A 12,690-nucleotide genomic window follows, 5' to 3' on the forward strand; every position below is an offset into this window, starting at 1 on the left:
TGCCCAGTGGAGGGTGAAGGAATTAATGTTTTTGGCCAATTTTTTTAAATTTGTCATCCGAAGAGTTGAGCTTAAAAACAATACTGATCTCGTGAAAATCCGTCGCTTCTGTCAAAAGTTTTAGACATGCATACGTACATTTAAAACCTGTAAAACCTGGTCCTAGAAATTAATATGGAAAATAAGGACTTGCTGATTAAGTTCATGCATCCAGCTGTTCCATCACATTCATTTTATTGGAAAGAGGATTTTAAGGATAGATGCTTTGTGCTATTAGCAAATATTCTGTACACTATTGATGTCCCTACAACACCAAATGGTAGAGTTTATCATTTGTCCAAAGTGGATAAATTATCTGTGCAAAGAATTGTATACAAAACAAATTTAATCCGATATACACAACAAAATTTGGTGCATAGCATAGGTTAACATTTGTATATTTTCATCATTTTCTTCTAAATAAAAAAAAAAAAGTTTTAGATTAATGAAAATAACTTTTTGAAAACTTGTAAAAAAAATATAAATAAAGAATTTTTAAATTGATGAAATTGAAAATATTTGTTATGGATAAAAAAATGTTTAGCGCCAATTACAAATATTCTAAGTTTTAAAAATTCACATGCATTTAAAGCAAAAATATCAAAGTTTTTTGTTTCATGAAATTAATGAAAACAATTTTTTTTTTTTTTTTTTTAAATTCAATCAGAAATAATTTCTTTTAAATTAATGTTTAATGCTATCTACAAAAACTATAAAGTGCTGATCCTAATGCATGAGTCAATGTTTATCACTTGTTAAAGACAATCTATCTGTACCATACAAAATGCAATATCTGCAAAATATATGTAAATTATTTTCTTTTTAAATTAACAAAGACTATCTTATTAAATAGTTTAAGAAATTACTTAGCACAATATGAACATTTGAGGAGTTTAGGAGCATTAGGATGATTATCAATCTTTCACTGAATTACCGTGCGTAGGAAAAAAGATAAACTTCGCAGGGCCATATCTTCTAAAGAAGGCTAGAAACCATCACAATTTTTTTTTTGAGAACTTAAGCAGTTATAGTAGATGCTATAAGAAAAATATGATGAAAATTGAAGAGGACATATTTTCTCTAGACTGACCGTAACCTACATAGGTAAAAGATTGATGGTTTAAGGGACATGCTTTTGGGTGAGCAAAATTTTATTTTCTACCAGATATGGGGTTAAAATAAATATTCGGATTCTACAGTTCCTAAATGCCCATCCTACCAAATTTCAGAAATATTGAATGTATGGAAGTATTTTTTTTTTTTAATTTTATAAAACACTGAAATTCCGTGACGTTTTGCGGCATAAATTTATAAACAAAATATGCAAATTTTACACACATACTCCTAAAATCCGAATGGTAAGGTGTGGACCAAATAATTTGGCAAATTTTCCTAAGTCATGAAGGGGAATATTTGTGCCAAATTTCAAATAATTCAGTGTCGGTGGGTGCAGATTTCAGCTTTTTGCTGGTGTTTTGACATGGAATGACCCTATAGAGAAAGACGTGATAGATCCAGATCTCCACAGTAAAGGAGATAAAGGAAGATGTTCAGGACACACGAAAAGAAGTAAAACAAGTACTACCGGCATAAAGCCCCTCTGTTATAGGGAGATGCAGTGATGTTCAAATTAAGTATAATTTACATATGAGCAGATAGCTCATATTTATAAACTGACACCAACTAGAACAGGTTGGTTGTTGAACGTTTATACACGATATATCAGCATCTATTACCGTTACTTTCTGAGCTACTAAAACGCAGCAGGGCATCGAAACAAACACCCAGCGATACACCAAAGCTAACACTCAGCGATACACCAAAACTAACACCTCACAAATTAATTTTGAAATTAATAGGTGTAAGAGATGAAGATATTCTTACGTTTAGACGAATTCCCACTAGTATCATTTGATTTGGACTTGTTCCCATCAGTGCCAATCGTATCTGTAAAACATAAGTAAAATGATTGTTAATGCGTCATATAATTTTGTAACATAGTTGTTAAGTGTTATACTGTAACATAGTTAAGTGTTATATACAGTATAACACTTATATTAACACTTGTTATCCTGTAACATAAGTGTTAAGCTTCAACAGTGTTACATTTTAACACAATGTTTGGAGGTGTGTGTTGAGCAAAAAAAAAAAAAGAAATGGTAGTAGGCAGACAGGTTCCAACCCGTACCGCGAAGGAGGAAAAGAAAATGTAAAAAAAAAAAATGACGTCTTTGCCGTTGCGCCGATTGACCGGAAGTGACATAGGTTTAAATTAAGATTCCGACATCACAACTTCCTCGGAGAGCATGTCGGAAAGTCTGATATTTGATGATGAAATAGACTCAGAAGATGGTCATGTGGCAGGAGTAGAAGACACCTGTGCTCTTGAAGTGCATACTTCTGAAGAGGCTCCACAATTGCGAAGAAGCACCCGACAAAGACAACCACCGCCGTGATGTAGCCTATGTAATCATCAGATATCACAAGGACGGGGGTTAACTGAACAACACTGAGGTCACAAAATAATATGCATAAGAACCACCATCATTTGAACCTGGAATCCACCCAGTACATAGAAAATGAGGGAAGAAGAAAAAAAGGAAAAAAAAAAAAAAGAAAAAGTGACACCTTTGTTTAAGACTAAACAATCAAAAAGAGATTACTTTCGATGACTTTTTTGGCGAAAAAAAAGCAACCCCTCCCTGTAGAAAAGTGCCCAGTGGAGGGTGAAGGAATTAATGTTTTTGGCCAATTTTTTTAAATTTGTCATCCGAAGAGTTGAGCTTAAAAACAATACTGATCTCGTGAAAATCCGTCGCTTCTGTCAAAAGTTTTAGACATGCATACGTACATTTAAAACCTGTAAAACCTGGTCCTAGAAATTAATATGGAAAATAAGGACTTGCTGATTAAGTTCATGCATCCAGCTGTTCCATCACATTCATTTTATTGGAAAGAGGATTTTAAGGATAGATGCTTTGTGCTATTAGCAAATATTCTGTGCACTATTGATGTCCCTACAACACCAAATGGTAGAGTTTATCATTTGTCCAAAGTGGATAAATTATCTGTGCAAAGAATTGTATACAAAACAAATTTAATCCGATATACACAACAAAATTTGGTGCATAGCATAGGTTAACATTTGTATATTTTCATCATTTTCTTCTAAATAAAAAAAAAAAAAGTTTTAGATTAATGAAAATAACTTTTTGAAAACTTGTAAAAAAAATATAAATAAAGAATTTTTAAATTGATGAAATTGAAAATATTTGTTATGGATAAAAAAATGTTTAGCGCCAATTACAAATATTCTAAGTTTTAAAAATTCACATGCATTTAAAGCAAAAATATCAAAGTTTTTTGTTTCATGAAATTAATGAAAACAATTTTTTTTTTTTTTAAATTCAATCAGAAATAATTTCTTTTAAATTAATGTTTAATGCTATCTACAAAAACTCTATAAAGTGCTGATCCTAATGCATGAGTCAATGTTTATCACTTGTTAAAGACAATCTATCTGTACCATACAAAATGCAATATCTGCAAAATATATGTAAATTATTTTCTTTTTAAATTAACAAAGACTATCTTATTAAATAGTTTAAGAAATTACTTAACACAATATGAACATTTGAGGAGTTTGGGAGCATTAGGATGATTATCAATCTTTCACTGAATTACTGTGCGTAGGAAAAAAGATAAACTTCGCAGGGCCATATCTTCTAAAGTAGGCGAGAAACCATCACAATTTTTTTTTTGAGAACTTAAGCAGTTATAGTAGATGCTATAAGAAAAATATGATGAAAATTGAAGAGGACATATTTTCTCTAGACTGACCGTAACCTACATAGGTAAAAAATTGATGGTTTAAGGGACATGCTTTTGGGTGAGCAAAATTTTATTTTCTACCAGATATGGGGTTAAAATAAATATTCGGATTCTACAGTCCTTAAATGCCCATCCTACCAAATTTCAAAAATATTGAATGTGTGGAAGTATTTTTTTTTAAATTTTATAAAACACTGAAACTCTGTGACGTTTTGCGGCATAAATTTATAAGCAAAATATGCAAATTTTACACACACCCTAAAATCCGAACGGTAAGGTGTGGACCAAATAATTTGGCAAATTTTCCTAAGTCATGAAGGGGAATATTTGTGCCAAATTTCAAGTAATTCAGTGTCGGTGGGTGCAGATTTCAGCTTTTTGCTGGTGTTTTGACATGGAATGACCCTATAGAGAAAGACGTGATAGATCCAGATCTCCACAGTAAAGGAGATAAAGGAAGATGTTCAGGACACACGAAAAGAAGTAAAACAAGTACTACCGGCATAAAGCCCCTCTGTTATAGGGAGATGCAGTGATGTTCAAATTAAGTATAATTTACATATGAGCAGATAGCTCATATTTATAAACTGACACCAATTAGAACAGGTTGGTTGTTGAACGTTTATACACAATATATCAGCATCTATTACCGTTACTTTCCGAGCTACTAAAACGCAGCAGGGCATCGAAACAAACACCCAGCGATACACCAAAGCTAACACTCAGCGATACACCAAAACTAACACCTCACAAATTAATTTTGAAATTAATAGGTGTAAGAGATGAAGATATTCTTACGTTTAGACGAATTCCCACTAGTATCATTTGATTCGGACTTGTTCCCATCAGTGCCAATCGTATCTGTAAAACATAAGTAAAATGATTGTTAATGCGTCGTATAATTTTGTAACATAGTTGTTAAGTGTTATACTGTAACATAAGTGTTAAGCTTCAACAGTTACATTTTAACACAATGTTTGGAGGTGTGTGTTGAGCAAAAAAAAAAAAAAAAAAAAAAAAAAAAAAAAAAAAAAAAAAATGGTAGTAGGCAGACAGGTTCCAACCCGTACCGCGAAGGAGGAAAAGAAAATGTAAAAAAAAAAAATGACGTCTTTGCCGTTGCGTCCATTGACTGGAAGTGACATAGGTTTAAATTAAGATTCCGACATCACAACTTCCTCGGAGAGCATGTCGGAAAGTCTGATATTTGATGATGAAACAGACTCAGAAGATGGTCATGTGGCAGGAGTAGAAGACACCTGTGCTCTTGAAGTGCATACTTCTGAAGAGGCTCCACAATTGCGAAGAAGCACCCGACAAAGACAACCACCGCCGTGATGTAGCCTATGTAATCATCAGATATCACAAGGACGGGGGTTAACTGAACAACACTGAGGTCACAAAATAATATGCATAAGAACCACCATCATTTGAACCTGGAATCCACCCAGTACATAGAAAATGAGGGAAGAAGAAAAAAAAGGAAAAAAAAAAAAGAAAAAGTGACACCTTTGTTTAAGACTAAACAATCAAAAAGAGATTACTTTCGATGACTTTTTTGGCGAAAAAAAGCAACCCCTCTCTGTAGAAAAGTGCCCAGTGGAGGGTGAAGGAATTAATGTTTTTGGCCAATTTTTTTAAATTTGTCATCCGAAGAGTTGAGCTTCAAAACAATACTGATCTCGTGAAAATCCGTCGCTTCTGTCAAAAGTTTTAGACAGACATACATGCATACATACATTTAAAAAAAAGCAGCGCAATGTTGGCAGCTGTTTTGGCTGCCCCATACCCAGCGTTACAATCTTCAATGGAAGTAAATAAAAAAATTTTGAAAAGGTTAAACGGACAGGTAATATTTCCATGATAGATTACAAAATAAAAGTACAATCTCCAATTCTTAAAAGAATATAATTAAACAATTAGATAAGAAAAACAAAAAACAAATTACAAACCAACTACAAAGTACAAATTGTAATTCTTTAAGTGAATAACTATAAGCTGAAGTTCTGCACCTGCCGCTGCCCTACTTCCTCCTCTATTCTTGCTGCCTGCCTTTTCTGCTCTTATAGTCTCTTCAGTATTTAAAGTTGAATACTTTGAAGTTGTAATGTAGAAACATTAGTGTTTCTCCATTCTCAGGACACAGCCTGTTCTTCATAGGTTCATACACCTTATCACCTATACTAAAAAGCCTCTCACTCTTCAGAGTGGTGGTGCACTTAAATATTTTGAAACCAGCTTACTCAGCAGTGGTAAGGTCTCCTGTGTCTTCTTCCACCACTGAAATGGATTATCACTTCTTGCAAGTAGTTGTAAAGCTACAAAATGGTCAAGTTCTTTTAGGCATTAAACCATAGGGCCACTCCACGTCACGTGTTACAGTTCTGAAGGGTTTTCAGCGATAACATTTAAAAATGGCCCTTATAATATTTTACTTTTTTCTTTTTGGCTTGTTTAGTCTTAATGCATTACTCTTTCATTTAGTACATAAAAAATCAATAACTGACCATTTTTTTTTTTTTTTTAATAGTCTTGTTTCTAGTGTCACGTGTATTACATTCAGAAAGGATACTTTAAACATTGTTAAACAATGTATAAACTTTGTGAATTGTGCCTTTATCTATATAATTATAAAACTCAAATGACCTGGTAACGATGTATGTAACCCACTTTCCGGTTTACGACATCCGGTTGCGCATGAAATATTAATGTTATTTCAAAATTATTATTTAACATGGGAAGAGTGGGGTTTAAAATAACTTAAACGTAGTACAGAAATGAACGATGTAAAAAAAAAAAAAAAGCAGACAGTATTAACAATTGCTTATTTGGATAATTTAAACGTGAAAAAAAAAACCAAAAGAACAATTGGGACACTGAAATATTAACGTTATTATTTCGAATTTATTATTTAACATGGGAAGAGTGGGGTTTAAAATAACTTAAACTTAATACAGAAATGAACAATGTAAAAAAAAAAATTAAAAAAAAAAAAAAAAAAAAAAAAGCAGATATCAAAATTTGAATTTAACTATAATAAGTATTATGGTATCTGTTCAGTGCACATTTACCTATAAGTATGGCCAATCACTTATAATTCAGTAACAAATTTTTTTTTTTTTTAAATAATCAATTATAATAAACAGAACGACTCAGAAATCTATCTAGATTCTTTTTTCATTTTAATATACTTTCATAGAAATGTTTATGTCAAAATAAAAAAAATACCCTATTTTCTTTACGTCACAAGTGTCATGCTCATACAGGAATTCCATAGCTAATATAACATACTGACCCAACGGATCACGGGTAGTCTAGTTTTTTATAAAAATGTGTTTTCCTAAATTTTTATGGCGTCTAATTATTACAATAGTCTTTTAGTAAATTTTTATTGATTTCCGAAGTTCTGTGAAGTGGGAAAGTACTCAAATTTGGCAACCAATCAGAATAAAGTATTTTCTTAATCTTAGTTTTTGTCCTAAGTGAATTGGTCATTTGGTTTGGACCATACCGTCCCATAAGTTCAGATTTTATAGCATAAACAATTTCCATTGAAAAGATTCCGAACATGCACAGGTTAGTGTAAAAACCTTTATTTTTTTATGTATGTATCATAAAAGTATATCATGTAGTTTTGTTTTTTAAACTCTTTGAACGCACACATAAGAATTTCGGAGTAGAAATGTTTCAGACAGCGTTGGTGACTAAAAAAAAAAAAAAAATATCGATAAGGCCAGTTTAGTTTTCCATACGGTTGATAAAGAAATTTATTTTCTCAACCTTTGAATATTTTAACTTGTCATGAAAAGAAAAATTAAATATTTTAATAATTTATTTTCCTTCGATAATTTATTTTTTAACATTTATACAAGGACTTATTTAAAATAAAAATATTTCATATCAACAAAGCTACAAAGTACTGGTTATCGAATGCTGCTGTTTGAAATTATCGGCAAATAAACCAATTCATTTCTTGGGTTTGTATTACTGTACACACAGATTTGAAAAAGTTGTCAAAAAACAAATATATAACAAATAAATATTATCAAAGGCAAGATAAGTTACTTTTCTACCAAACTGGATACATTTTTTGTGTTTTTATTCAATGTAACATATTTATTCAGCTCGAAAAACATGCAGTGTTTACCGATGTACTGGAAAATTCAAAATGGCGCCCGACTCTCTCTTTAACACGGTACGTTCGGGAAAAGGTGTTATAAATAATAAACTAGACAAAATACTATTTAAAAAACACCGAATATATGTCAACTTATGTCACGGTAACATATATTGAGCGAATTTCTAACGGTATTTTGTCTAGTTTATTATTTATAACATCTTTTCCTGAACTTACCGTGTTAAAGAGAGACTCAGGCGCCATTTTGAATTTTCCAATACATCGGTAAACACTGTATGCTTTTCGAACTGAATAAACATGTTACATTGAATAAAAACATGAAAAATATATCCAGTTTGGTAGAAAAGTAACTTATCTTGCCATTGATAATATTTGTTATATATTTGTTTTTTTGACCACTTTTTCGAATCTATGTGTACAGTAATACAAACCCCATTTCTTTTGTTATAAAATTTGAAACGAATTAAGTACTTTTCACACAAGTGTCGCTCGTGATGTGCGCTACCATCATGTAAATTCATAATAAAATGTCTGTTTACAAAGTGGTTTACAGCAATAAATTGCTCTTTTTTATTTTTATTTTTAATTATTTAGAAAACATTACAAGTGTGTGATTATAAAAAGAAAATGTTATGATGTTCTAGCATTTGAATGAAAAGTTACGCGTTTTGTTCAAATTTCATGGTTTTATATATATATATATATATATATAACAAATTCCACAGCCAAACAACGTCGCAGCCCACAAGAGCCATGACAGTCAACGAACCGGAAGTCCAAGACTCGAGTTACGCCCTTATTTGGACCCATCAGTTAGACACATCCAAACTCAGGATTCAAAACCTGAGCCTCTTGCATTCGAGGCAAGCACTCTACCAACTGAGGTTGTTTGCTCAGTTGATAGAGTGCTTGCCTCGCCTACTAGTACTTTTTTTTTTTAACACCTCTGCCTACTCTTGTTGTGGCTCCTCCCACCCCACTACTATCTTTTTTTTTTTTTTTTTTTTTTTTTTTTTTTTTTTTTACACCCCACCACCCAAGGTTCCTTACTACACCTGACACCTATCCGGACACCCCTGCTACTTTTGTTTAACCCTTCCTCAAGCTCTTTACTACACCACCTAAACACATGGGCAATGCTAGGCACCCCCGCTAGTTATATATAAAAATTAACTTATAAAATCAACAGTAGGTAACCTACAGTGCATTGTGGACTTAGTCACTGCTGGGAGGCATGTGAAGCTTCCTCCTAGTGAAATGTGATGAGTACCCAATAAGAGCAGGCAATCGATTTGTTTGAAAAATGGGCGAGTTCACTAATTTCGATGACAAATATGGTAGGGTGAAACATCTGCTGATCATTATTAAATCCCGGGCAACGCCGGGTCACCCTGCTAGTATCTTAAGAAACTGGACCGTCTGGGCGTCCTATGGGTGTATGTGTGCAAATGCGACTTTGTCATTTGTTTTTTTTTGTTGTTTTTTTTTTTTATTATCACATTTTCACCCCAAACAAGGCACAGTGCCACTTTGATGTAGGGGGCTACTATCAGGGACATAAGTTGCAGGGATTCTATGTAGGGAGTTGAGGAGCAAGATATCCGTTTACACTGCACTTGAACTTCTGCATGTCAGCACAGTTGGGGAAGCAGAATCCCGGATGGGAGTTCCAGAGTCTAACAGTTCTGGGGAAGAAACTATTAGAGTAGAAGGCTTTCTTACATCTAGGGATCTCTACTGTGAAGGGGTGGGACTTTGCTGCCTTTTAGGTTTGACAGGCTGTTTATATCAAGGCGATACAAGGGCTAGTAGTTCGGAGCATCCACCATTAAAATACTTTAAAAACAGGCAGAGGGATGTAACATTTCTTCGGTGGGACAGAGGCTGAAGTTAAGATGACAATTGTGAAGGGGTGGGGTTTTGCTGCTTGTTGGGTTTGTCGGGGGTATTTACATCGAGGGGGTACAAGTGCTTGCAGTTCGTCAAAGCATTCACCGTTAAAGTACTTGTAGATGGGACAATGGTTGAAACTTGGGTGACAGTTTAGAACCTATCAGGTTGGCGACTCTTCTGGGAGAGACTAGTAGCAGATGCAACAACAATACGCCATACGTGGGCGAATGGTGGCCTTGTAGAGGTACACGATACTTTCAGGCATAAGTAACTTTAAAGAGCCCACCTTCTTCACAGCAGCCTTGGCAATGTTCTCAATGTATCTGTTCCAACTCATGTTTCCTGTGAATGTTAAGCCAAGGAGTTTGAAAAAAATATTTCCAGGCAATGTATATTTAGCCATAGCTGTTGGTGGTTGAGAAGGTTTCTTGTAATTATTGGAGGAAACAAGCTTAGTCTTGGCAGTATTGAATGTGACCATTCAAATTTTGTCCCCATTCCGCTGCAGATAGGAGGTCATCCTCTAGTGTTTCTGCCATTGCCTTAGGTATGTGTTCATTTGTTTTCCCCACGTGCCTGTTATAGAGCATGGTGTCATCAGCAAACATACCCATCTCAGTGACAATTTCATCAGGGAGGACATTTAAGAATACTAGGAATAATAAAAGGTCCATGGATTATCTCCTGAAATACATCTTTATTTCATGGTCGATATCTTATTTCACAGTGTCGGAGTCTCTAATTTCACCCTGCCACCAAAGTTTATTAGATTGTCTCTAACTAAACTGGATAAGTAAAAAAAAAAACGGCAGTACTGTGACCAACTTTCTTATGGACAAATGTGCTTGAGAAATGGTAACGTCTTCAAGTCTTCTTTCCCTCGATTTATATTTAAATATTTTCGAAACAAAAAATAATTTGCAGTAATTTCTACATTGTTTTAATTTTTTTTTTTTACGGTTTTAAATCTAGATTTTTTTGATTTTTTTACTTATTTTTACAAATGAGTCACGACTTATTAAAACCCGGAGGCCACTCGAGGATAAAGTTAATGATAAGGGTTAATTAGGGTACAGTAGTCAATGGGACAATATCGCAGTAATCGTTAGTAGTGAAAATTTGGTAAATTAGATTACTTAAGGGAAACAACTCATGAAGAACTTGTTTACATTAGACTTTAAGACGACCATATTGTAGTCAGCTGGAAAGCAGAGAAATGGAAGAGAGTTCTACAGGCGTGCAGTTCTAAGAAAGAAGCTTTGTTCATTGAACCTATGTTTAGGTTTAGGCAAAGATAAAGTGGATGAATTTATTGATAGTGGTTTCAGCTAGACGAGTGTTTTTCGTGAAAGTTTGGCAGGGGGAGGACCATAGATTTGAGCTCAGACGAGCACTTGCCATGAAAATAACAATAAAGCAGAGACAGGCTCACAACATCTCTGTAGAAAAGAGGTTGCAGGGAGGAGAAAAGGGCATCCCCCACTCAGCTACGAAGTCTATTTTAAACTATCAAGGGAGGATAAGCTGCTTCTAGCAGCTCCTGCTCAGATGTGGCAACAGTACTCCATCCTTGGACGTACCTGGCTCTTATACAGGTAGAGAATTGTATCGGTATTGAGATATCTACTGGAACGGTAGAACGATCCTACCATTTTTCCAACAATCTTGGCAACAGATTTGACTTAAGTGTTCATTTCAGATCAGGAGTAAAAATCAGACCCAGAAGCTTGTCAAAACATGAAGCCTCCCCCAAGACAAGAGCCATGCATTTCAATTGCATACCTTTTAAATATATAACATGTATTTGTTATCATCTGGGCTTACCCTAGACCTAAAAATGTATACTAACTCACACAAACACATTATGGTATATATTTTTTTGCATTATACTTTTGGTTGAGTACTAACTAGTTATTTTCTAATTTTTTTTATTACATTTTCACCTACAAACAAGGCACGGTGCCACTTTGATGTAGAGGCTACTATCAGGGACATTACTTGCAGGGATTCTATGTAGGGAGTTGAGAAGCAAGATGTCTGTTCACATTACATTTGAACTTCTGTCAGTACAGTTGGGGGAAGCAGGAACCAGGAAGAAATTCTCAAAGCCTAGCAGTTCTGGAGAAAAAACTATTAGAGTAGAAGGCTTTCTTACACCTAGGGATCTCTGCTGTGTAGGGGTGGAACTTTGCTGCCTGTCGGGTTTGTCGAGTGATAGATCCATATGCCAAAAACTTATTCGTGGTATGGAAACAGTTGCAAACAAATATGAATGCAAAATTTACAAGAAAATTTACTCCCAGTTGCCCACAATTGAAGTAGAATTTTGTAATCAAAAAGTGCTCAATATCTTAAGTAAAGCAGGTGGGTCCCAACACAACCTAGGCAGTGCCGGGTATCCCCGCTAGTATATATATTTAAGATATAGGGCTACTCAATATTTCCTAGGAAAACAAGGTTAACATTTCTATTAAAAAAGATCTCCCTCTTTTCCCTCTCCCCACCCCTCTCTGGACACACACAGCTCGTTTTTATAGATTCAGCCTAAGGAATTTTACTTGGTGGTGATTAAAAGATTTACTTCCATTTTAGTACATCAAATGGCTGGAAAACAGATCCCACCCCACCCTATCGAATAAATGTATGCCAGTTTAGAGTCAAATAACTGATATGTTTTCTAATTTTTCAATATTATTAATCCAGAGCAACGCCAATCAAGAAAATACTAAATTTGTCGGGGTTTAAGATTCTTTCTTTTTTTTAGGTTTAGTCAGCTTCCAGCTTATCCA

At 34.1% G+C, this 12,690-nt stretch overlaps 1 protein-coding gene across 6 annotated transcripts in view; it reads right to left on the reverse strand.

Annotated features, from left to right (window-relative positions):
* The window catches only part of LOC145266326 (uncharacterized), a 74,222-nt gene that overhangs the window by 41,100 nt on the left and 20,432 nt on the right, over positions 1–12,690 (reverse strand). For 2 of the 6 annotated variants that reach the window (XM_080121909.1, XM_080121907.1), the window contains exons 2-3: positions 4,669–4,731; positions 1,924–1,986 (exon numbers count right to left, since the gene is read on the reverse strand). In XM_080121909.1, coding sequence (XP_079978035.1) covers positions 1,924–1,986; positions 4,669–4,731 — 126 coding nt within the window. The remainder of the gene's footprint in view (positions 1–1,923; positions 1,987–4,668; positions 4,732–12,690) is intronic. The other 4 variants (XM_080121912.1, XM_080121910.1, XM_080121911.1 and 1 more) reach the window with 2 other exon arrangements.

Source organism: Euprymna scolopes, chromosome 41, assembly GCF_053919585.1.
Source record: "Euprymna scolopes isolate OS-2025 chromosome 41, ASM5391958v1, whole genome shotgun sequence".
NCBI lineage: Eukaryota > Metazoa > Mollusca > Cephalopoda > Sepiida > Sepiolidae > Euprymna > Euprymna scolopes.